At 41.3% G+C, this 27,558-nt stretch overlaps 1 protein-coding gene across 1 annotated transcript in view; it reads left to right on the top strand.

The window, feature by feature from the left end:
- LOC133540835 (BMP/retinoic acid-inducible neural-specific protein 3-like) overlaps positions 1-27,558 on the top strand; it is a 217,294-nt gene that overhangs the window by 54,720 nt on the left and 135,016 nt on the right. Inside the window, exon 2 of the mRNA XM_061883792.1 lies at positions 9,695-10,067. Within this exon, the coding sequence (XP_061739776.1) occupies positions 9,853-10,067 (215 nt within the window). The 5' untranslated portion in view covers positions 9,695-9,852. The remainder of the gene's footprint in view (positions 1-9,694; positions 10,068-27,558) is intronic.

The raw sequence follows: 27,558 nt of genomic DNA, 5'->3' as shown, positions 1-27,558 counted from the left end.
TTCAGAGCTTGGTCCGCATTGCTGGCAGTAAGTCCGACACGTTTCCAGTGAGGGTTGGACTCCGCCAAGGCTGTCCTTTGTCACCGATTCTGTTCATAACTTTTATGGACGGAATTTCTAGGCGCAGTCAAGGCATTGAGGGGATCCGGTTTGGTGGCTGCAGGATTAGGTCTCTGCTTTTTGCAGATGATGTGGTCCTGATGGCTTCAACTGGCCAAGATCTTCAGCTCTCACTGGATCGGTTCACAGCCGAGTGTGAAGCGACTGGGATGAGAATCAGCACCTCCAAGTCCGAGTCCATGGTTCTCTCCCGGAAAAGGGTGGATTGCCATCTCTGGGTTGGGAGGAGTATTTTATCAAATACATTTCCCAAAAAATGTGAGTTATATTCCGGGATGACGTATATTTTTTTTACTCCTTCTTATTTTCGGCCAGTGCGACGTATACTCCGGAGCGATTTATAATCCGAAAAATACGGTAATTGGTGAAGATCTTTCGACGACACAACGCCGCACTTTGCCTTCGCCGATATTGCCTTTATGCATGTTCCGATTACATTCTTATGTAAGCTTGAAAATCCACTTCCCCCTCCTTATTTGCACCCTCCACGCAATTCTATTTAGATGGCCTCGCAGAAACAAAAAAGAGTTCATTTTCTAAAGACGTTCCAAAACACCCCTGGGGTTGTTTCTTTCCCACGTTGCGTAAAAAATTACATTTGAATCAATCCACCGGAGCTCGGTGCTTGTTTAAAAATACGTTTTCCCATTGTAGCACCGTTTATAAATTTTTTTAGATCTGTTATTGTTGGACAATGTGAGCGCTTCTCAGGCGGGAACATTTCAAATATCATTTGATACAAAGCACAGCTGCATGTAATCTAAATTATGACACATTGTGTCCCCCGTAAACTGGGAATGTTGTGTATCTGGTATCGTTCAGGCATCTGACAACAAAGGCATGAGCGGATGGCTTTTGTTGGACGATAATGTGATTATGAAGCTGGCACGGACCTGTCTGGGAATGATGAATGTTTGCAGACGGGACCGCCATAGCAAGTGTGCAAAAACATGCAGGAGTCTAAAGACTGGCGGGGGTTTAGAGATATTCCAGAATGCAGAGGAGGAAGCGAGTGGGTGGTTTGACGAGGGATAAACCAAAGAAACAAAGTCAAAGGTACTTGCAGGGAAGCAAATCTCCTGTTCACCATCCACAATCTCCTAAATCAGTTATTTGGACGGTTGCCCGCTAGGTTATAGGATTATAGAGACCCTGCTGTGTTCTCCTCGGAAATGAACATGGCACGGCATGTACCTTTCACCTGTAACATGAAGGTGTTGGTCAGGTCGCATGCCGATGCCTTTATCTATTGTTGCAATGTTGTGTCACTATAACGACATTGGTGTGATAGTGATCAGACAAACCCCGTTTCCACATGAGTTGGGAAATTGTGTTAGATGTAAATATAAACAGAATACAATGATTTGCAAATCCTTTTCAACCCATATCCAGTTGAATGCACTACAAAGACAAGATATTTGATGTTCAAACTCACAAACTTTGTTTTATTTTTTTTGCAAATAATACGTGCCAAAGTAGTTGGGAAAGGGCATGTTCACCACTGTGTTACATCACATTTTCTTTTAACAACACTCAATAAACGTTTGGGAACTGAGGAAACTAATTGTTGAAGCTTTGAAAGTGGAATTCTTTCCCATTCTTGTTTTATGTAGAGCTTCAGTCGTTCAACAGTCCCCGCTGTCGTATTTTACGCTTCATAATGCGCCACACTTTTTCAATGGGAGACAGGTCTGGACTGCAAGCGGGCCAGGAAAGTACCCGCACTCTTTTTTTATGGAGCCACGCTGTTGTAACACATGCTGAATGTGGCTTGGCATTGTCTTGCTGGAATAAGCAGGGGCGTCAATGAAAAAGACGGCGCTTAGGTAGCAGCATATGTTGTTTCAAAACCTGTATGTACCTTTCAGCATTAATGGTGCCTTCACAGATGTGTAAGTTACCCATGCCTTGGGCACTAATGCACCCCCATGCCATCACAGATGCTGGCTTTTGAACTTTGCGTCGATAACAGTCTGGATGGTTCGCTTCCCCTTTGGTCTTGATGACAAAATGTCAAATATTTCCAAAAAACAATTTGAAATGTGGACTCGTCAGACCACAGAACACATTTCCACTTTGAATCAGTCCATTTTAGATGATTTCGGGTCCAGAAAAGCCAGCGGCGTTTCTGGATGTTGTTGATAAATGGCTTTCGCTTTTCATAGTAGAGTTTTAACTTGCACTCACAGATGTAACGGCGGACTGTATTTAGTGACAGTGGTTTCCTGAAGTGTTCCTGAGCCCATGTGGTGATATCCTTTAGAGATTGATGCCGGTTTTTGATACAGTGCCGGCTGAGGGATCGAAGGTCACAGTCATTCAATGTTGGTTTCCGGCCATGCCGCTTACGTGGAGTGATTTCTCCAGAGTCTCTGAACCTTTTGATGATATTATGGAGCGTAGATGTTGAAATCCCTAAATTTCTTGCAATTGCACTTTGAGAAACGTTGTTCTTAAACTGTTTGACTATTTGCTCACGCAGTTGTGGACAAAGGGGTGTACCTCGCCCCATCCTTTCTTGTGAAAGACTGAGCATTTTCTGGGAAGCTGTTTTTATACCCAATCGTGGCACCCACCTGTTCCCAATTAGCCTGCACACCTGTGCGATGTTCCAAATAAGTGTTTGATGAGCATTCCATCACCTTTTCTTTTAACAACACTCAATAAACAGGAAACTAATTGTTGAAGCTTTGAAAGTGGAATTCTTTCCCATTCTTGTTTTATGTAGAGCTTCAGTCGTTCAACAGTCTGGGCTCCCCGCTGTTGTATTTTACACTTCATAATGCGCCACACTTTTTCGATGGGAGACAGGTCTGGACTGCAGGCGGGCCAGGAAAGTACCCGCACTCTTTTTTTTGCAAAGCCACGCTGTTGTAACATGTGCTGAATGTGGCATAGCATTGTCTTGCTGGAATAAGCAGGGGCGTCCATGAAAAAGACGGCGCTTAGGTAGCAGCATATGTTGTTCCAAAACCTGTATGTACCTTTCAGCATTAATGGTGCCTTCACAGATGTGTAAGTTACCCATGCCTTGGGCACCAATACACCCCCATACCATCACAGATGCTGGCTTTTGAACTTTGCGTCGATAACATTCTGGATGGTTCGCTTCCCTTTTGGTCCGTATGACAAAATGTCGAATATTTTTTTTAAAAATTTGAAATAGGGACTCGTCAGACCAGAAACACTTTTGTTCTGATGCCCCGCTAGATGCATTAAACATTGTAACAAGGTTTTCTAAAATAAATTAACTCAAGTTATGAAAAAAAAATCCAACCTGGCACTGCCATATTTATTATTGAAGTCACAAAGTGCATTATTTTTTTTTTTTAACATGCCTCAAAACAGCAGCTTGGAATTTGGGACATGCTCTCCCTGAGAGAGCATGAGGAGGTTGAGGTAGCGGGGGGTGTATATAAGAGTTACTGCTGCTAGGGTGTCTGGGTATTTGTTCTGTTGTGTTTATGTTGTGTTACAGTGTGGATGTTCTGCCAAAATGTGTTGTCATTCTTTTTTGGTGTGGGTTCACAGTGTGGCGCATATTTGTAACAGTGTTAAAATTGTTTATACGGCCACCCTCAGTGTGATATTTATGGCTGTTGACCAAGTATGCTTTGCATTCACTTGAGTGTGTGAAAAGCCGTGGATATTATGTGATTGGGCCGGCACGCAAAAACAGTGCCTTTTAGGTTTATAGGTGCTCTTTACTTCTTCTTACGTCTGTGTACATAGTGGCGTTTTAAAAAGTCATACATTTCACTTTTTGAAACCGATACTGATAATTTCCGATATTACATTTTAAAGCATTTATCGGCCGATGATATCGGCAGTTCTATTTTATCTAGTTTTTACTTGTCTTCATCACATGCATGAATGTTGAGCATGCCATGTTTTCACCTCGGTGGAATATTTTGAGTATTTCAGTGCACACGCTTTGTTCCAAAGACTTGTGATCTCATTTGAAAGAAAACAAAAAGATTGTGCAGACCGACCGTACATTTTCTTTTTTCCACATTCAATTGTTTTCAAGTTGTCTTTTCCAAAATCACTCAGTTTATGCATGAGGAGACATAATGAAATTGTCTGTTTTTTTTTGTTTTTTTTAAGTCTTATCACTTCCAATCTATGTTACAGATTCCCTATGAGAAAATTAAGAGCTGAAAAAAACAACTTAATTAAATAAACATACCAGGATTTTATATGTAGACTTTTCTGCCAGTGTAACCTTAGAGGAGCTACCGGTTGCTGTATTTTTCCAAGTCGGCTCTGGAGTCCTAATTTATGTAAATTAAATCTTTAATTTGGTTCTAGGGTTGCAAACAACGGCGAATGATAGCTTTTTGATGAGCTTATCAATGCAGATACATGGTTCATGTAAGAACTAAATTAATTTTTGCTGTGTAAAATTTGATAGGCTCTCTTTTACACACTTCTTCAGCCTCAAGCTTCCACTCCTGTTTACACGTTGACTGTACTAACCAATATGATTACATTTTTTTTAGCTAATACACATCCGTCACAGCAACACCAGTATTGCTGAAATGTGAACATAAAAGAGCGTTAACTACTTTTTTTATGACTCCCTTTGTTAAAAGATAAACCGTGGCAACACATTTTCATAAATTCCTGTGTTCATGTGGTCATCGTTCATTCGTGAATGGAAAAGCGGTACGACTGTAGGTCCACGGTAAAAACAAATAAATAAAAGACTTGGTAAAAATGGCAAGGAAGTGGCATAAATGTTAAGCATAAACACTGTAATTGAACATATAAAACTCATTTGTGGTAATCATATTTATTATTGCAAACACATATTTTTCGGTGTCAAGAATGGTGCCGAAACATCCAGTGTTTCACGGAACCCGCAATTATAATGAGTAAAAAAAAATGTACTTAAGCGTCTTTAAAAATTCCATCCATTTTCTTCCGTTTATCCGAGGTTGGGTCGCGGGGGCAGCAGCCTAAGCAGGGAAGCCCACACTTCCCTCTCCCCAACCACTCCGACCAGCTCTTCCCGGGGGATCCTGAGGGGTTCCCAGGCCACCCAATGTGTCCTGGGTCTTCCCCATGGCCTCCTACCGGTCGGACATGTCCGAAACACCTCATCTGGCTCTTCTCCATGTGGAAAAGCAGCGGTTTTACTTTGAGTTCCTCCCAGATGACAGAGCTTCTGATCCTATCTCTAAGGGAGAGCCCCGCCAACCGGGGGAGGAAACTCATTCTGGCCGCTTGTACCCGTGATCTTGTCCTTTCGGTCATAACCCAAAGCTCATGACCATAGGTGAGGATGGGAATGTAGATCGACCGGTAAATTGAGAGCTTTGCCTTCCGGCTCAGCTCCTTCTTCACCACTACAAATCGATACAACGTCCACATTACTGAAGACGCCGCACCGATCCGCCTGTCGACCTCATGATCCACTCTTCCCCCACTCGTGAACAAGACTGCAAGGTACTTGAACTCCTCCACTTGGGGCAGGGTCTCCTCCCCAACCCGGAGATGGCACTCTACCCTTTTCCGGACGAGAACCATGGACTTGGACTTGGAGGTGCTGATTCACATCCCGGTCGCTTCACACTCGGCTGCGAACAGATCCAGTGAGAGCTGAAGACCCTGGCCGGATGAAGCCATCAGGAGCACATCATCACAAAAAGCAGAGACCTAATCTTGCAGCCACCAAACCAGATCCCCTCAACGCCCTGACTGCGCCTAGAAATTCTGTCCATAAACGTTATGAACAGAAGGGCTGCCTTGAGTCCAACCCTCACTGGAAACATGTCCGACTTACTGCCGGCAATGCGGCCCAAGCTCTGACACTGATCGTACAGGGAGCGGACCGCCACAATCAGACAGTCCAATACCCCATACTCTCTGAGCACTCCCCACAGGACTTCCAAGGGTACACGGTCGAATGCCTTCTCCAAGGCATTCGACCTACAAATAAGCGCCACACTGTGAACCCACGCCAAACAAGAATGACAAACACATTTCGGGAGAACATCCGCACTGTAACACAACATAAACACAACAGAATAAATACCCAGAAGCCTTCCGGGATGTACAATATACTCCCCCGCTAGCCTCAACCCTGCCCACCTCAACCTCCTCCTGCTCCCTCAGGGAGAGCATGTCCCAAATGCCAAACTGATGTTTTGAGGTATGTTAAAAATAATAATGTACCTTGTGACTTCAATGATAAATATGGCAGTCCCATGTTGGTATTTTTTTCCATAACTTGAGTTGATTTATTTTGTAAAAACCTTGTTACATTGTTTAATGCATCCAGTGGGGCATCACAACAAAATTAGGCATAATATTGTGTAATTTCCACGACTGTATATATCGGTTACGGTAATTATGAGTTGGACGATATCAGCATAAAAAGCCATTATCGGACATCTCTAGTAAAAATAATAGTCATTTAATTATTGCTATGCTCCTAATGCAAGCCTGGGTGTCAGCGTGTAGAACCAAGTTTGCAGAGCCAACTCTGCCATGTCTTTGTGATCATGTTATGTTTAGTTATGTTCTGTTTGGTTTTTGACTCTTTTAGTTCCTGTTTTTTCACTCCTTTGTTTTGTTTCCATGCCTACCAATCAGTTCACCTGTCCTCGCGACTCACGCACCTGATTCATTTGAACTCACGCACCTGTTTTCAAGCACCACAGCACTATTAAAGCCTGTAGTTGCCAGGCAGTCAGCCTGGCGACATCGTCCTCTACACAACCTTGCTCCATGCTGATAATATATGCTCTTTTCTTGTTCCCCGTAAGTTGTATTATTCATGCCATAGTTTGCAAGTTTGTTTTATGTCCATAGTTTATGTTGTAGTAATAGTTTTGTCTCATGTACCTCCTATGCGAGCGCCTTTTGTTTGTTCCTTTTTTGAGTGAATATTAAAATTTGTGCAGCCTCTATGTACATACATTACACAATTATGTTATATTTATTTAATTTCTTTCTCCCATTGTGTCGAACACGAATGTAGACGTTGCTTCCTAACAGTTCCACCGTCTGCGAGAAACTCCTCAAAGTTTCTCCAGCGGGACGATACTTTTCAGTCACCTCCGTAACCTCTCTCCTCTCCTGTTCCCGGCCGCTTACTGTTAAAGACAACAGATGATTGGATTAACTCGTACCACCTGGGTAATCTAATCACCTGTCAGCTGTGTCTCGCCGTCGACACTTGCACCGCTCCTATCCGATGGTGCTCTGCCCTCGACACCATAGACAGAGGTGGTGACCTTTGCTCCTGCAGGCACCGCTGGCCACACCTCCCTCCACAACGAGTATAGTCAGTTGGCCAAACATACATCTGAAATAACTTCAAACAGATACTGTAATTAAAAACATATATATATATATATATATATATATATATATTTGCTTAGGTTAAAGTTATAATATTAAAGCAGGCAACCCATAGTAATCGATTTTAAAAATGTTGTACAAAAGACAGTCAAGTAAGATGTTGAACAAAAACATTAGCTTTGTACACATGGACACATTTAATCGGATTAAGAACCTTACCGGCAAAGGCAGGATTAAATAGTCCCTCTGATTAGTGCTCGGGAAACAGGTGGAAAAAAGCCATTGTAACTAAAAACAAACAAGGATGCGCAAAAACAGGACATAAAGGAGTCCAAAACAACCGGATCATGACAATATCCCACGAAAGAATGGAGTCAACCCACAACAACAATACTTTGGGTATTCTTTGTTGAAAGTCTCACTGCCCCGCCCCATGAACATTAACCAGACTGACCTACCGTTCGTTGTGTATGCTTTTTTTAGTACTCCATAACTACTGTGAAGCCGTAAAGGAGCCACCTAACGAGCGGTCCGTGGTTGCACGCCATGCCTTGCATTGTCTACTTTGTCTACTTTAATGCCGATTCAAGATTTGATCCACGTATGATGTCTCAGGTGTGATTCACTACCACAGCACACTGGATCCTAGGTAATTGAATGTGGAGGGGGGGGCGTGGCCTGCTGATAATAAAGGGGATTGGATAACAAGGCCCACCTGGGCCATCCATTCACCCGTCGCTATCTTCGAGGTCGGTCCTGGCACACCCCGTTCCGCGACAGCCCCGCAGGCCTCCACACTAAAATACCACAACACTGGATACTGTTCAAAGGAGATACATTTTTATTTAAAGGCATAATGAAACGAGATTTTCTTATTGAAATGGAGATAGCAGGTCCATTCTATGTGTCATACTTGATCATTTCGCGATATTGCCATATTTTTGCTGAAAGGATTTAGTAGAGAACATCGACGATAAAGTTCGCAACTTTTGGTCGCTAATAATAAAGCCTTGCCTGTACAGGAAGTAGCAGACGATGTGCGCGTGACATCACGGGTTGTGGAGCTCCTCACATCTGAACATTGTTTACAATCATGGCCAGCATCAGCGAGAGCGATTCGGACCAAGAAAGCGACGATTTCCCCATTAATTTGAGCGAAGATGAAAGATTTGTGGATGAGGAAAGTAAGAGTGAAGGACTAGAAAGAAAAAAAAGACTATACAGTGGGAGCGATTCAGATGTTATTAGACAAATTTACTAGGATAATTCTGGAAAATACATTATCTGCTTATTGTGTTACTAGTGTTTTAGTAAGATTATATGGTCGTACCTGTACAACCTGAAGGTCGGCTCTGCAGCTTTCTTCAGTACCAGTCGACAGGTGGTGGCGATGCCCTTCGCAAGGGACCCTCTTCAAAACACGATCTTTCGAAATGATCCCTGCATAACACACTGTACTTTGTGTGTGTGGTCCAATCCAACCGTGTTCGCTCGACCGCTCTGTTCCATAGTAAAGCTTCACCGTCATCTTTCAGGAATGTAAAGAATGAAACACCATGAATTGATTAAACAAGTTGAAAAACTTATTCGGGTGTTACCATTTAGCGGTCAATTGTACGGAATATGTACTGAACGGGGCGGTATAGCTCGGTTGGTAGAGTGGCCGTGCCAGCAACTTGAGGGTTGCAGGTTCGATTCCCGCTTCCGCCATCCTAGTCACTGCCGTTGTGTCCTTGGGCAAGACACTTTACCCACGTGCTCCCAGTGCCAGCCACGCTGGTTTAAATGTAACTTAGATATTGGGTTTCACTATGTAGAGCGCTTTGAGTCACTAGAGAAAAGCGCTGTATAAATATAACTCACTTCACTTCACTTCAACTGTGCAATCTACTAATAAAAGTATCAATCAATCAATCAAAAACACCGGCTGTGTTGGTGTTGCTAAAGGCGGCCGCAATACACCGCTTCCCACCTACAGCTTTCTTCTTTGACGTCTCCATTGTTCATTGAACAAATTGCAAAAGATTCAGCAACACAGATTTCAAGAATACTGTGGAATTATGCGATGATTTAGTAAACTAAACCGGCCGTACTGGCATGTGTTGCAATGTTAAGATGTCATCATTGATATATGAATCAATGATGCGTGGTCAGTACTAGTGGGTTTCAGTAGGCCTTTAAAAACTTGCACACTTAACATATTTTCTACGATTCATCTGAATGCTTTGAACTTATCTTTATCCGTATGTTTTTTTTCTTGCAGGTGCTTGGGGGGCTTTAAAGTGATGCAGGTCTTTCTGCCATCCGAGTGGAAGAGCCATCTTCAAGCAAGTGGCTTTGGTCGTTGAATAGCCCCCCCCCCCCCCCGCCCCCCACTGCCAGCAGCAACCTTCATCCCATACTTGCTCCTTTTAATCTCTGATGGCTCTATGGCCCATCTTCACCCTCAGCCTCCTATGCTGGGAGTGTCCCGGGCCCGCGGAAGCAGCGGCGGCGGCCACTCTGCCGAATGACAAAACCCGGGGCCCCTTGGACTGGCTCTTGTCCGACAAGGGGCCGTTCCACCACTCGCCGGAGTACGTCGACTTTGCAGAGAAAAACAGACAAGGCTTCTCGACCAGATACAAGATCTACAGGCAAGTCGTCACTCTTAATTTGTAGCCGCAGTCGAATCACGTTTTCCTCGGATCAAAAGGCAAAGACCGTCGTTTCGGAAATACGTCCTCAACAAGCGGGAGGAAATGATCAATACTCCTTTCATGTCTTCGACATCGTACACACTGCCAGCAGTCAATTAGCTCGGATTAGCATAGAGACTGGAAACAGGAAACAGTTATGCTGAACTAGAAGGCTACATCGTTGTAGCTCTTAAAGGAGGCCTACGTAATAAGTTCATGTCAAGTCATCATTAAATGGCCCTGATATATCAAAAGGCATTAACAAATCACGTTATTTTCGAATACCTCCATAGCTGATAACAGTGGTTCAGCCGGGATGTGCTCATTTCAAACCCTTTGACCAATTAGAAAGCCTGTGATTGTGTCATGCCTCTGAAGAAAGGTTGATTGGCAACACTAAATTGATCTTAGTGTGTGAATGTGAGTGTGAATGTTGTCTGTCTATCTGTTTTGGCCCTGCGATGAGGAGGCGACTTGTCCAGGGTGTACCCCGCTTTCAATCAATCAATCAATGTTTATTTATATAGCCCTAAATCAAAAGTGTCTCAAAGGGCTGCACAAACCACGACGACATCCTCGGGAGAGCCTACATAAGGGCAAGGAAAAACTGATTACTATGAGAAACCTTGGATATATATATATATATATATATATATATATATATATATATATATATATATATATATATATATATATATATATATATATATATATATATACATACACATACATACATCCATTTTCTACCGCTTATTCCCTTTTGGGGTCGCAGGGGGTGCTGGCGCCTATCTCAGATTCAATCGGGCGGAAGGCAGGGTACACCCTGGACAAGTCACCACCTCATCGCATATATATATATTTATATATATATATATATATATATATATACATATATATATGTACATATATATTTATATACACACATACATACATCCATTTTCTACCGCTTATTCCCTTTTGGGGTCGCAGGGGGTGCTGGCGCCTATCTCAGATTCAATCGGGCGGAAGGCAGGGTACACCCTGGACAAGTCACCACCTCATCGCATATATATATATATATTTATATATAATTATATGTACATATGTATATATATATATATGTATATATATATATGTATATGTACATATATATTTATATACACACATACATCCATCCATTTTCTACCGCTTATTCCCTTTTGGGGTCGCAGGGGGTGCTGGCGCCTATCTCAGATTCAATCGGGCGGAAGGCAGCGTACACCCAGGACAAGTCGCCACCTCATCGCATATATATATATATATTTATATACATATATATATATATATATATATATATATATATATATATATATATATATATATATATATATATATACATCATTAATATATTTCATAACTTAACATATATACATCATTAACATATTTCATATTTTTACATATATATGTCATTAACATGTTTCATAACTTGACATATATACACCGTTACCATTTTTTATATCTTGACATATAAATGTCATTAATATATTTCACAAATGTACATATGTACACCATTAACATATTTCATAACTTTTCATTATCATATTTTTATAACTTGTTATATATTCGTCTAACATATTTCATAACTGGACATATATACATAACATATTACATGACATATGTACATAATTGACATATTTTATAACTGGACATATATATACATCATTAACATATTTTATATTTTTACATATATGTGTCATTAACATATTTCATAACTTGACATATATACACCATAAACATATTTAATAACTTGACATTAACATATTTCATAACTGGACTTATACAAGTCATTAAAATATTCCATGACTTGACACACATGTTCCTATTAAGATAGTTAATAATTTTACAAACAAGCTCCCATTAACTTATTTAATAATCCCATGGTGGCAAAGAACTGCTATATTTAGCATAGACACATGTGGCTGTAGGCAACCTCCTAGTGTAGTTGCGCTTTAAAGTGTATTGATGGGAGCGTATTAATGCTGACTGAACAGTTTACAAATACATTGTTTGTGCTTACAAAACACTTGTCAGAGACACATTTGCACTTCCTCACACATCATGAATAAAACATGGCCATGTTATGTACTTTCCGCCCAAATGCAGCTGAGATAGGCTCCAGCACCCCCCGCCACCCCAAAAGATAATTTGACCCGCTTAACATGCTTCAAAACTCACCAAATTTTACAAACACATCAGGACTGGCAAATATTGCCATTCAATAAAATACCAAACCCCAAAAATCAAAATTGCGCTCTAGCGCCCCCTAGGAAAAAACACAGACAAAACTGCTTGTAACTGCTGTTAGGAATGTCGTAGAGACATGAAACAAAAAGGGCTGACCTAGACCTAGATTTCATAATTTTACTTTCTAGGGCAAAAATCAAAAACAATTTTGCCAAAAATCATTCAAAGCAAAATTTTCGCAAAAATTACTATTTTTGCCTCTTTGAGCTGTAATTTGACCCCCTTAAAATGCTTCAAAACTCACCAAACTTGGCACACACCTCAGAACTGGCAGAAATTGCGATCTCATGAAAAAATAAAAACATAAAACTCAAAATTGCGCTCATAAAAGACAGAAAAAACTGCTCCTAGGAAGAGAAAACAGACAAAACTGCTTGTAACTTCCCTTAGGAATGTCGGACAGACATGAAACAAAAACCTCTATGTAGGTCTCACTTAGACCTACATTTTAATAATTGACATCCTGCAGCGGCCCTGCGATGAGGTGGCGACTTGTCCAGGGTGTACCCCGCCTTCCGCCCGATTGTAGCTGAGATAGGCGCCAGCGCCCCCCGCGACCCCAAAAGGGAATAAGCGGTAGAAAATGGATGGATGGATGGATGGACATCCTGCAGCAAAAAAGGAAGTTAAAAATCACACTTTCAAATTAAAAGTTTTGTAAAAACCCGTCACCTTTTTTCAAACGTTATCTCCTCTGAGTGTGTTTGTCGTTTCGGCTTCAAACTCGCACAGGAGAGATATTGAACCCTGAATTGATTAACTTGGACCCCGATTTAAACAAGTTGAAAAACTTATTCGGATGTTACCATTTAGTGGTCAATTGTACGGAATATGTACTGAACTGTGCAATCTACTAATAAAAGTATCAATCAATGATTAAAAGTTATTCACAGAATTTTGTTTACCGCTCCGGTTTTGATTTTACGCACCTTCAAAGAACCCCTGTGCTAAGTCTCCTAAAAAATTTCATTTTTGCTACATTTTGCTGTAATTTGACCCCCTTTAAATGCTTTGAAGTGCTAGTTAACACTCTACTATGCCAAGCAAAAGCCATTTATCAACAACACCCAGAAACGCCGATCTGTAATTTGACCCGCTTAACATGCTTCAAAACTCACCAAATTTTACACACACATCGGTATGGACCGGCAGACCAACTTATTAAGCAACCAAACCCCAAAAAACAAAATTGCGCGCTAGCGCCCCCTAGGAAAAAAAACAACAGACTGCTTGTAACTTCCATTAGCAATGTCGTAGAGACATGAAACAAAAACTTCTATGTAGGGCTGACTTAGACCTAGATTTCATAATTTTACTTTCAAGGGCAAAAATCAACAAAAAATTAGCAAAAAAACATTCAAAGCAAAATTTTCGCTAAAATTATTATTTTTGCCTCTTTGAGCTGTAATTTGACCCCCTTAAAATGCTTCAAAACTCACCAAACTTGGCACACACCTCAGAACTGGCAGAAATTGCGATCTCATGAAAAAATAAAAACACAAAACTCAAAATTGCGCTCTAGCGCAATTTTTGAATAAAACACAGAAAAAACTGCTCCTAGGAAGAGAAAACAGACAAAACTGCTTGTAACTTCCCTTAGGAATGTCGGACAGACATGAAACAAAACCCTCTATGTAGGTCTCACTTAGACTTACATTTTAATAATTGACATCCTGCAGCAAAAAAGGAAGTTAAAAGTCACCCTTTCAAATGAAAAGTTTTGTAAAAACCCGTCACCTTTTTTCAAACGTTATCTCCTCTGAGTGTGTTTGTCATTTCGGCTTCAAACTCGCACAGGAGAGAGATTGAACCCTGAATTGATTAACGTGGACCCCGATTTAAACAAGTTGAAAAACGTATTCGGGTGTTACCATTTAGTGATCAATTGTATGGAATATGTACTGAACTGTGCAATCTACTAATAAAAGTATCAATCAATGATTAAAAGTTATTCACAGAATTTAGTTTACTGCTCCGGTTTTGATGTTACGCGCCTTCAAAGAACCCCTGTGCTAAGTCTCCTAAAAATGTCATTTTTGCTACATTTTGCTGTAATTTGACCCCCTTAAAATGCTTTGAAGTGTTTTGTTAACGCTCTACTATGCCAAGCAAAAGCCATTTATCAACAACACCCAGAAACGCCGATCTGTAATTTGACCCGCTTAACATGCTTCAAAACTCACCAAATTTTACACACACATCAGGACTGGCAAATATTGCCATCCAATAAAATACCAAACCCCCAAAATCAAAATTGCGCTCTCGCGCCCCCTAGGAAAAAAAAAAAAAACAGACTGCTTGTAACTTCCGTTAGCAATGTCGTAGAGACATGAAACAAAAACTTCTATGTAAGGCTGATTTAGACCTAGATTTCATAATTTTACGTTCTAGGGCAAAAATCAACAACAATTTTGCAAAAAACCATTCAAAGCAAAATTTTCGCTAAAATTACAATTTTTGCCTCTTTGAGCTGTAATTTGACCCCCTTAAAATGCTTCAAAACTCACCAAACTTGGCACACACCTCAGAACTGGCAGAAATTGCGATCTCATGAAACAAAAACCTCTATGTAGGTCTCACTTAGACCTACATTTTAATAATTGACATCCTGCAGCAAAAAAGGAAGTTAAAAGTCACCCCTTCAAATTAAAAGTTTTGTAAAAACCTGTCACCTTTTTTCAAACGTTATCTCCTCTGAGTGTGTTTGTAATTTCGGCTTCAAACTTGCAAAGGAGAGAGATTGAACCCTGAATTGATTAACGTGGACCCCGATTTAAACAAGTTGAACAACTTATTCCGGTGTTACCATTTAGTGGTCAATTGTATGGAATATGTACTGAACTGTGCAATCTACTAAAAAAAGTATCAATCAATGATTAAAAGTTATTCACAGAATTTTGTTTACTGCTCCGAAATGCTTCGAAGTGCTAGTTAACGCTCTACTATGCCAAGCAAAAGCCATTTATCAACAACACCCAGAAACGCCGATCTGTAATTTGACCCGCTTAACATGCTTCAAAACTCACCAAATTTTACACACACATCAGGACTGGCAAATATTGCCATTCAATAAAATACCAAACCCCAAAAATCAAAATTGCGCTCTAGCGCCCCTTAGGAAAAAACACAGACAAAACTGCTTGTAACTGCTGTTAGGAATGTCGTAGAGACATGAAACAAAAAGTGGCGGCGGCAGCAGCCAAAGGCGGGCCCGGCCAACGCTGCTTGCAGCTTTAATTTTCAATTGCACTTTTAAAATGTACCGTGGGGCCTTTAAAAATGGCCTCCGGCCCGCACTTTGGACACCCCTGATGTAGGGCCACATTAGGAGTGTTAAATATTTCCCCTCCTTGGCAAAAAAGGTAGTTGTCCACTGGAGCTGAGCAGCATGGGCGGCAAAGATTAATAGTCTTATCATGTGGGCATGTGATTAGAGAGCTCTTAGTACTTATTACTCCACATTATCACAGAATCCCCTGAGAGGATTCTGTCAGCTGCAGGGTTCTGTCGGAGGCCCTCCAGATTACCACAAGGTGGCATTGATTAATAGTGATGATATTACAAGGAAAAATGAGCTCGGACGTAAATAGCCTTTGAATTTTTCTTAATTAAATCCACCAGGGTTCTGTCTCGCTCAATTTCAGAGACCGTTCTGACAAAAAAAATAAATAAAAGATGGATAAGGCTGTTTATACTGTTTGGGCAAATCATACCTGATGTGTGTGAAGGTGTAAAAAAAAAAAAAAAAAAAAAAAAGTGGTGAGAGGAAACGTGTGGATGGTTTTGAAAGCATTCGCCCAAAGAGGCTTCATTCAATATTCATCAGGTTATTTTTGCAAAAGAGAGTGAGACCCGCTGTAGTGTGATATCCTTGCCCTCCGTTTTCAAACATTGTTCATTTTGTGTGAGAGTGCACCATATAAAGCTAAATTGAGCATTTATACTTCAGCAGCAAAATAAAGGGGAAGTTTAAGTGATTTATATTTACATAGCACTTTGTCTCTAGTGACTCAAAGCTAATCTAATTTTTACATTTACAAACCCCGTTTCCATATGAGTTGGGAAATTGTGTTAGATGTAAATATAAACGGAATACAATGCTTTGATTTTCAACCCATATTCAATTAAATGCACCACAAACACAACATATTTGCTGTTCAAACTCATAATTTTTTTTTAGAATTTCATGGCTGCAACACATGCCAAAGTAGTTGGGAAAGGGCATGTTCACCACTGTGTTACATCACCTTTCCTTTTAACAACACTCAAAAAATGTTTGGGAACTGAGGAAAAACTAATTGTTGAAGCTTTGAAAGTGGAATTATTTCCCATTCTTGTTTTATGTCGAGCTTCAGTCGTTCAACAGTCGTATTTTACGCTTCATAATGCGCCACACATTTTCCATGTGAGACAGGTCTGGACTGCAGGCGGGCCAGGAAAGTACCCGCACTCTTTTTTTACGAAGCCACGCTGTTGTAACACGTGCTGAAAGTGGCTTGGCATTGTTTTGCTGAAATAAGCAGGGGCGTCCATGAAAAAGACGGTGCTTGGATGGCAGCTAATGTTGTTCCAAAACCTGTATGTACCTTCAGCATTAATGGTGCCTTCACAGATGTGTAAGTTACCCATGCCTTGAGCACTAATGCACCCCCATACCATCACAGATGCTGGCTTTTCAACTTTGCGTCGATGACAGTCTGGATGGTTCGTTTCCCCTTTGCGCTGGATAACACAATGTTGAATATTTCCAAAAACAATTTCAAATGTGGACTCGTCAGACCCCAGAACACTTTTACACTTTGCATCAGTCCATCGTAGATGATCTCAGGCCTAGAGAAGCCGGCGGCGTTTCTGGATGTTGTTGATAAATGGCTTTCGCTTTGCATAGTAGAGCTTTAACTTGCACTACTTACAGATGTAGCGACAAACTGTATTTAGTGACAGTGGTTTTCTGGAGTGTTCCTGAGCCCCCATGTGGTGATATCCTTTAGAGATTGATGTCGGTTTTTGATACAGTGCCGTCTGAGGGATCGAAGGTCACGGTCATTCAATGTTGGTTTCCGGCCATGCCGCTTACGTGGAGTGATTTCTCCAGATTCTCTGAACCTTTTGATGATATTATGGAGCATAGATGTTGAAATCCCTAAATGTCTTGCAATTGCACTTTGAGAAACGTTGTTCTTAAACTGTTTGACTATTTGCTCACGCAGTTGTGGACAAAGGGGTGTACCTCGCCCCATCCTTTCTTGTGAAAGACTGAGCATTTTTTTTGAGAAGCTGTTTTTATACCCAATCATGGCACCCACCTGTTCCCAATTAGCCTGCACACCTGTGGGATGTTCCAAATAAGTGTTTGATGAGCATTCCTCAACTTTATCAGTATTTATTGCCACTTTTCCCAACTTCTTTGTCACGTGTTGCTGGCATCAAATTCTGCAACAACAAAACCATGTTTATCAGTTTGAACATCAAATATGTTGTCTTTGTAGCATATTCAACTGAATATGGGTTGAAAATGATTTTCAAATCACTGTATTCTGTTTATATTTACATCTAACACAATTTCCCAACTCATATGGAAACGGGGTTTGTATAAGGTTTTGGTTTTAATGATGACGATCGTCAGTGAAAAGCACTTTCAGACATTTCCTCGTCAAATTTTACTGACTTCTCCAAACCTCTGGGAGTTATGTCTTCGTACGGGGAAGGATTTTACGGTAAAAGATGTCTTCCGAGACACTCGGGGAAGTCTTGGGTCCAGTCAGCACATCACAGACAACTTTGAAAAAAGGCACGTTCTCACGGATCCATTTCTAACGATGGATTCTGATGTGTCATCTACGTTGCTGCTTCTTGATCTTAGCGCTGCATTCGATACCCTTGATCACAATATTTTATTACAGCGTATCAAAACAAGTATTGGCATGTCAGACTTAGCCTTGTCTTGGACTCTTGACACTATTATGTTAGATCCACTATGGACTGGACTCTCACTATTATGTTAGATCCACTATGGACCGGACTCTCACTATTATGTTAGATCCACTATGGACTGGACTCTCACTATTATGTTAAATCCACTATGGACTGGAATTTCACTATTATGTTAATTCCACTATGGACTGGACTGTCACAATATTATGTTAGATCTACTATGGACTAGACTCTCACTATTTTGTTAGGTCCACTATGGACTGGACTCTCACACTATAATGTTAGATCCACTATGGACTGGACTCTCACTATTATGTTAGATCCACTATGGACCGGACTCTCACTATTATGTTAGATCCACTATGGACTGGACTCTCACTATTATGTTAATTCCACTATGGACTGGACTGTCACAATATTATGTTAGATCCACTATGGACTAGACTCTCACTATTTTGTTAGGTCCACTATGGACTGGACTCTCACACTATAATGTTAGATCCACTATGGACTGGACTCCCACAATATTATGTTAGATCCACTATAGACTGGACTCTCACTATTAAGTTAGATCCACTATGGACTGGACTCTCACTGTTATGTTAGATCCACTATGGACTGGACTCCCACTATTTTGTTAGATCCACTATGGACTGGACTCCCACAATATTATGTTAGATCCACTATGGACTGGACGCTCACACTATTATGCTAGATCCACTATGGACAGGACTCTCACACTATTAACTAGATCCACTATGGACTGGACTCTCACACTAGTATGTTTGATCTACTATGGACTGGACTCTCACTATTATGTTAGATCCACTATGGACTGGACTCCCACTATATTGTTAGATCCACTATGGACTGGACTCCCACAATATTATGTTAGATCCACTTTGGACTGGACTCTTACTATTATGTTAGATCCAGTATGGACTGGACTCTCACTATTATGTTGAATCCACTATGGACTGGACTCTTACTATTATGTTAGATCCATTATGGACTGGACTCTCACTATTTTGTTAGATCCATTATGGACTGGACTCTCACTTTTATGTTAGATCCACTATGGACAGGACTCTCACACAATTATGTTAGATCCACTATGGACTGGACTCTCACTATTTTGTTAGATCCATTATGGACTGGACTCCCACAATATTATGTTAGATCCACTATGGACTGGACTCTCACTATTATGTTAGATCCACTATGGACTGGACTCCCACAATAGTATGTTAGATCCACTATGGACTAGACTCTCACTATTATGTTAGATCTACTATTGACTGGACTCTCACTATTTTGTTAGATCCACTATGGACTGGACTCCCACAATATTATGTTAGATCCACTATGGACTGGACTCTTACTATTATGTTAGATCTACTATTGACTGGACTCTCACTAGTATGTTAGATCCACAAAGGACTGGACTCTCACACTATTATGTTAGATCCACTATGGACTGGACTCTCACACTATGAACTAGATCCACTATGGACTATACTCTCACACTATTATGTTAGATCCACTATGGACTGGACTCTCACTATTATGTTGGATCCACTATGGACTGGACTCTCACTATTATGTTGGATCCACTATCGACTGGACTCTCACACTATTATGTTAGATCCACTATGGACTGGACTCTCACTATTTTGTTAGATCCATTATAGACTGGACTCTCACTTTTATGTTAGATCCACTATGGACTGGACTCTCACACTATTAACTAGATCCACTATGGACTGGACTCTCACACAATTATATTAGATCCACTATGGACTGGACTCTCACTATTATGTTAGATCCACTATGGACTGGACTCTCACTATTATGTTAGATCCACTATGTATTGGACTCTCACTATTATGTTAGATCCACTATGGACTGGACTCTCACTATTATGTTAGATCCACTGTGGACTGGACTCTCACTATTATTTTAGATCCACTATGGACTGGACTCTCACTATTTTGTTAGATCCACAATGGACTGGACTCTCACACTATAATGTTAGATCCACTATGGACTGGACTCCCACAATATTATGTTAGATCCACTATGGACTGGACTCCCACTATTTTGTTAGATCCACTATGGACTGGACTCCCACAATATTATGTTAGATCCACTATGGACTGGACTCCCACAATATTATGTTAGATCCACTATGGACTGGACTCTCACTATTATGTTAGATCCACTATGGACTGGACTCCCACAATATTATGTTAGATCCACTATGGACTGGACTCTCACTATTAAGTTAGATCCACTATGGACTGGACTCTCACTATTATGTTGGATCCACTATTGACTGGACTCCCACTATATTGTTAGATCCACTATGGACTGGACTCTCACACTACTATGTTAGATCCACTATGAAGGGTAGTCAACACAAGTAGAGCAGAACAAATAAAGGTTGCAGAGAGTAAATGACCGGCCGTTAGACAGAACAAACATGTCGGAGTGTTGAGCCGAATGGAAGTATTACCGCTCGTTTATTTCTCGAGCCGTAGCCCGCGAGACCTTCCCGCTAATGAAGTTGTTACTCCATCAAAATAGCAGCTCATTGTTAGATATAATAGCTCTTCAAGTACACTGAGCACCGGCACATTAGTCAAACCACAGGGGAGCGTGCAGGTGCTCGGAAACGAGGTTAGGTGAGTGTTTTTACAGCCCGACCCTCCGGCGCCGCTTCTCAAGTCTATGAATATTTTTATTTTTTTTGTTGATGTTCTCTTGTTGTTTGTACGTGGAATTTTTCCTCAGAGGGTTCAGCCAATTCAACCCATTTGAGGTAACTATTAAATGGAGACTGCACCTGTTTTGGATTTTTGCTTATTACTCACATATGTTTTTTATCTTTTTTTCTATGCATTCTAATTTGTAATAAATGGCAAATAAGAGGTAGCTCAATCAATCAATCAATCAATGTTTACTTATATAGCCCTAAATCACTAGTGTCTCAAAGGGCTGCACAAACCACCACGACATCCTCGGTAGGCCCACATAAGGGCAAGGAAAACTCACACCCAGTGGGACGTCGGTGACAATGATGACTATGAGAAACCTTGGAGAGGAGGAAAGCAATGGATGTCGAGCGGGTCTAACATGATACTGTGAAAGTTCAATCCATAATGGATCCAACACAGTCGCGAGAGTCCAGTCCAAAGCGGATCCAACACGGCAGCGAGAGTCCCGTTCACAGCGGAGCCAGCAGGAAACCATCCCAAGCGGAGGCGGATCAGCAGCGCAGAGATGTCCCCGGCCGATACACAGGCGAGCAGTACATGGCCACTGGATCGGACCGGACCCCCTCCACAAGGGAGAGTGGGACATAGGAGAAAAAAGAAAAGAAACGGCAGATCAACTGGTCTAAAAATGGAGTCTATTTAAAGGCTAGAGTAAACAAATGAGTTTTAAGGTGAGACTTAAATGCTTCGACTGAGGTGGCATCTCGAACTGTTACCGGGAGGGCATTCCAGAGTACTGGAGTCCGAAATGAAAACGCTCTATAGCCCGCAGACTTTTTTTGGGCTTTTGGGAATCACTAATAAGCCGGATAAAAATGAAGCTAATGGAAATCATTTATGTGTTTTTTTTTTGGTCTTGCGAATTGCTTGTTTTATTTTGAAAAGCAACTCCCCTTGTTTCAGATCACTTGCCCTTCCTCTTGTGTCATCAGTCTGACGTCATCCCTGACCCCTGATTGTTTCCACCTGTTTCCCGTTACCCTCATGCGTCATGTAAGCCCACGCCTCCCCTTGTTCTGCGCCAGATCGTCTCGAGTTTTTCGCGCCTGTCTCGCTTCCATGGCTGGGGAGGGCAAAGTCTGGGCTCCCCTGCTTAGGCTGCTGCCCCCGCGACCCGACCTCAGATAAGCGGAAAAAGATGGATGGATGGATAGTTGACTAGTTGGAGCCCTACTGTTAGTAGTTTTACTAAAGTACTTGCAGTGGTTTGACTTCTTATCACATAATCGGAAAGTACAAAAGGAACTTTTGAGCTTGGATTAAAAGTACTAACTATTCGGAATAAACTTCGGCCATGACACCAAGTGTAGATCCAAGCGATGTCGGTGCGTTGAAATATCGAGTAATAATGACTTGGCATGTCCCTCCCTACTTCCAGGACAAACCATTTGACCTGTCGCAGCTACGAGATAAGACGGTGCGAGCTTATCGCAGTCAATGATAACCGTAGAAAACGGACGGCAGTGGGGATTTGGGTATTCTGTACCTGGTCTCTGGCCCCCCTCACTCTCTCCCGTCCACGCCCTCCCGGCATATTCGTCCTGTCAGCCAGGACGTGCGGCGGCTTTAAATAGTGCTTCCACGCTGCGGTGTGGAACTCAAGAGACACCTTGTCCCTTTATGAAGAGGTCATTTTATATGTTACGGCATCAAACCTCGGGACGATGAAGAATATCCCTTGACATATGTGACGCAAAACGATCAATTTACTAGTTTATGGCCATACGTTCTGCTACAAATATTTGGTTGGAATGACTGCAAATGGCCTCCGGGGCACACTTTTGACACCCATGCAATAGATAATAAAAAATGGAATCTGATAAATATATCAATAAAAAGCAGAGCCCGGCGACGCATGCGCACACCTTCACAGTTTCTTTAGTTTTTAACCCATTCTTAAACCTGAACACACAATGAAAATACATGCAACCCCTTACCCGGACATTTAAGGTATTTAAGAAACTCCACCCGGACAGCCCGGACAGCCCCGCCAAAAGAAGACGAATGTCAGGCTTGGACAAAGGAATAAAATCAGATGCAGAGTAGAGATACTTAGTAGGGCTTTTATTTTGATGGCTTTTTCACATCTACAGTCAGAGTAATACAATATCTACAAATTACAAAAACGGTCGGCGAAAAAGGTTCCAAAAAAAGGAATAAAAGGAGGAAAATACGAAAACAAAGACAAACTCTAATTTGTGCCGTATCTGCTATGAAACTTATTAACATAAAACGCTCCAACAGGAGGAAAAAAAACAATGACTATGAACATTTCTACACTTAATCTTGATCTGATAATGGTAAACCAAAAAATCACTCAAAAGAAAGATTAGTAGGAAAAAAATAATAACTCACCACTTCGGTTGAAAAAAAACAACAACTAAATAACTAAATAATCAAACTCAAAAAAGCAGCGTGGGAATTCAAGATCCTGGAAAATAAGCATAGGACGTGGCAAGGCATGGACGTAGACATGGAAGCGAGACATGTTATGATCCGCCGCCCGGATCATAACATATTCTGGTTTTGTTCCGTTTTGGTATTATGTTCTGCTGATGTTTACCTTAGTTCCTGTTGGCACTTCCTTATTTTTTTTGTTACCATAGTCTCTGATTTCTTTTATCTGCCCCTTGCTCCAGACGCACACCTGTTTTTGTTAATGACATCCCTATTTAAGCCTGCCTTCTTCTGTCTTTCTTTCTTGATCTTTTGTTGGTGGTAAGCAACACTCACGAGACATTATCCCCTGTTGTAAGTTACCCCTTAGCTTCCCGTGCGCTTTGCAACCTCATTTTTGGACTCTTGTTTCCATGCTAAGTGTTAGCCTAGCTTCCCGTACATTTGGCAGGCGTTTTGTTTTGTTAATTTGTGTCCATTTTTGTACCGGTGTTATCATTTTTGTATATTAAACCAAGCTCTTACCTATTCACGTCCGACTGGTCCTCGTGCATCTTGGGCGGACAAAACGCCCATCTCGATGCGTGCCCTTGTGACAGAAACAGGCGCGAAAACTCAAGACAATCGGCACAGAACAAGGGGAGGCGTGGGCTTATATGACACATGAGGGTAATGGGAAACAGGCTGAAACTATAAGGGGTCAGGGATGACGTCAGACTGGTGACACAAGAGGAAGGGCAAGTGATCTGAAACAAGAGGAGTTGCTTTTCAAAATAAAACAAGACAAAAAAAGAAAAAACAAGACAAGACATCCCTCGTATTTCATGCCCTGTTGTATTTATAATTTGTTTTCTTCTAACCAAAGGGTGGTTGAGTTGTCCTCATCACTCCTGGTTTACTGTGATCTAAACCCTTTCAAAAGGCCACACTTCTACCATTGATCATCACCAGCCACGCTAGAGCGTCCTGTTCCTGATTAGAATTTTCCAGGAGAGACAGAATATCAGTTTATTGAAATACATTTGACTCTACAGCGTGGTTAATAAATATCTTTCCTTGTGTTATTTAGGGCCGCCAAAATAAAGCCCATCCATCCATCTTCTTCCGTTTATCAGAGGTTGGGACGCAGCAGCCTAAGCAGGGAAACCCAGACTTCCGTCTCCCTTAGCCACTTCGTCCAGCTCTTCCCGGGGGATCCCGAGGCGTTCCCAGGCCAGCCGGGGGAAATAGTCTTCCCAACGTGTCCTGGGTCTTCCTCGTGGCCTCCTACTGGTCGGACGTGCCCTGAACACCTCACCAGAGAGGCGTTCGGGTTGCATCCTGACCGGATGCCCGAACCACCTCATATCTGGATGCACTCGATGTGGAGGAACAGCAGTTTTACTTCGAGCTCCTCCCGGATGGCAGAACTTCTCACCCTATTATGTTGGATCCACTATGGACTGGACTCTCACTATTATGCTAGATCCACTATGAACTGGATTCTCACTATTATGCTTGATCCACTATGGACTGGACTCTCCCAATATTATGTTAGATCCACTATGGACTGGACTCTCACTATTATGCTTGATCCACTATAGACTGGACTCTTACAATATTATGTTAGATCCACTATAAACTGGACTCACACTATTATGTTAGATCCACTATGGACTGGACTCTCACAATATTATGTTTGGTCCACTATGGACTGGACTCTCACAATATTATGTTATATCCACTATGGACTGGACTCTCACTATTATGTTAGCTCCACTATGGACTGGACTTTCGCTATTATGTTAGATCCACTATGGACTGGACTCTCACAATATTATGTTTGGTCCACTATTGACTGGACTTTCACTATTATGCTAGATCCACTATGGACTGGACTCTCACTATTATGTTAGATCCACTATGGACTGGACTTTCACTATTATGTTGGATCCACTATGGACTGGATTCTCACTATTATGTTAGGTCCACTATGAACTGGATTCTCACTATTATGTTTGATCCACTATGGACTGGACTCTCCCAATATTATGTTAGATCCACTATGGACTGGACTCTCACTATTATGCTTGATCCACTATAGACTGGACTCTCACAATATTATGTTAGACCCACTGTAAACTGGAATCACACTATTATGTTAGATCCACTATGGACTGGACTTTCACTATTATGTTGGATCCACTATGGACTGGACTTTCACTATTATGTTGGATCCACTATGGACTGGATTCTCACTATTATGCTTGATCCTCTATGGACTGGACTCTCCCAATATTATGTTAGATCCACTATGGACTGGACTCTCACTATTATGCTTGATCCACTATAGACTGGACTCTCACAATATTATGTTAGACCCACTATAAACTGGACTTTCACTATTATGTTGGATCCACTATGGACTGGACTTTCACTATTATGTTGGATCCACTACCGACTGGATTCTCACTATTATGTTAGATCCACTATGAACTGGATTCTCACTATTATGCTTGATCCACTATGGACTGGACTCTCCCAATATTATGTTAGATCCACTATGGACTGGACTCTCACTATTATGCTTGATCCACTATAGACTGGGCTCTCACAATATTATGTTAGATCCACTATAAACTGGACTCTCACTATTATGTTAGATCCACTATGGACTGGACTCTCACTATTATGTTAGATCCACTATGGACTGGACTCTCACTATTATGCTTGATCCACTATAGACTGGACTCTCACAATATTATGTTAGATCCACTATAAACTGCACTCACACTATTATGTTAGATCCACTATGGACTGGACTTTCACTATTATGTTGGATCCACTACCGACTGGACTCTCACTATTATGTTAGATCCACTATGGACTGGACTTTCTCTATTATGTTAGATCCACTATGGACTGGACTCTCACAATATTATGTTAGATCCACTATGGACTGGACTCTCACTATTATGTTAGATCCACTATGGACTGGACTCTCACTATTATGTTAGATCCACTATGGACTGGACTCTCACTATTATGTTAGATCCACTATGGACTGGACTCTCACTATTTTGTTAGATCCACTATGGACTGGACTCTCACTATTATGCTAGATCCACTATGGACTGGACTCTCACTATTATGTTAGATCCACTATGGACCTGACTCTCACTATTATGTTAGATCCACTATGGACTGGACTCTCACTATTATGTTAGATCCACAATGGACTGGACTCTCACTATTATGCTAGATCCACTATGGACTGGACTCCCACTATTATGTTAGATCCACTATGGACTGGACTTTCACAATATTATGTTAGATCCACTATGGACTGGACTCTCACTATTATGTTAGATCCACTATGGACTGGACTCTCACTATTATGTTAGATCCACAATGGACTGGACTCTCACTATTATGTTAGATCCACTATGGACTGGACTCTCACTATTATGTTAGATCCACTGTGGACTGGACTCTCACTATTATGTTAGATCCACTATGGACTGCACTTTCTTAATATTATGTCGGACCCACTCAACGTCCACTGCTTTTTGGTCCCCCCTAAAGGGGATGGGGGGGTTGCCCACATATGCAGTCCTCTCCAAGGTTTCTCATAGTCATTCACATCGACGTCCCACTGGGGTGAGTTTTTCCTTGCCCTTATGTGGGCTCTGTACCGCGGATGTCATTGTGGCTTGTGCAGCCCTTTGAGACACTTGTGATTTAGGTCTATATAAATAAACATTGATTGATTGATTGACTGTCTCTCCTCCAAGCACAGACTACACACTCCACATAAGAAGTGTGTAAAGTCCTGTTTTTGCATACAGTTAGTCCATAATTACGGGGCTATTAGGGAAAGCATCTGTCAGTGTTGTATTGGGAGAACACGCCTCTACCTCCGGGAATACAACATCTCTCATAATTCAGTGTTTTTGCATTTTGTTCACGCTGTGGGCATCATACCCCCTAATGATTTTCTTTCCCTTTATTCCAGACACAAATGGCGTGTGTAAGGGATTTCTTACATTGTGAATTTTCGGCAGTAAAAAAAGTGGTGTCACAATAGATCCACTGGTGTC

This window comes from Nerophis ophidion, linkage group LG22, assembly GCF_033978795.1.
Source record: "Nerophis ophidion isolate RoL-2023_Sa linkage group LG22, RoL_Noph_v1.0, whole genome shotgun sequence".
Taxonomy (NCBI): domain Eukaryota; kingdom Metazoa; phylum Chordata; class Actinopteri; order Syngnathiformes; family Syngnathidae; genus Nerophis; species Nerophis ophidion.
This window is presented reverse-complemented; position numbering and strand designations above follow the sequence as displayed.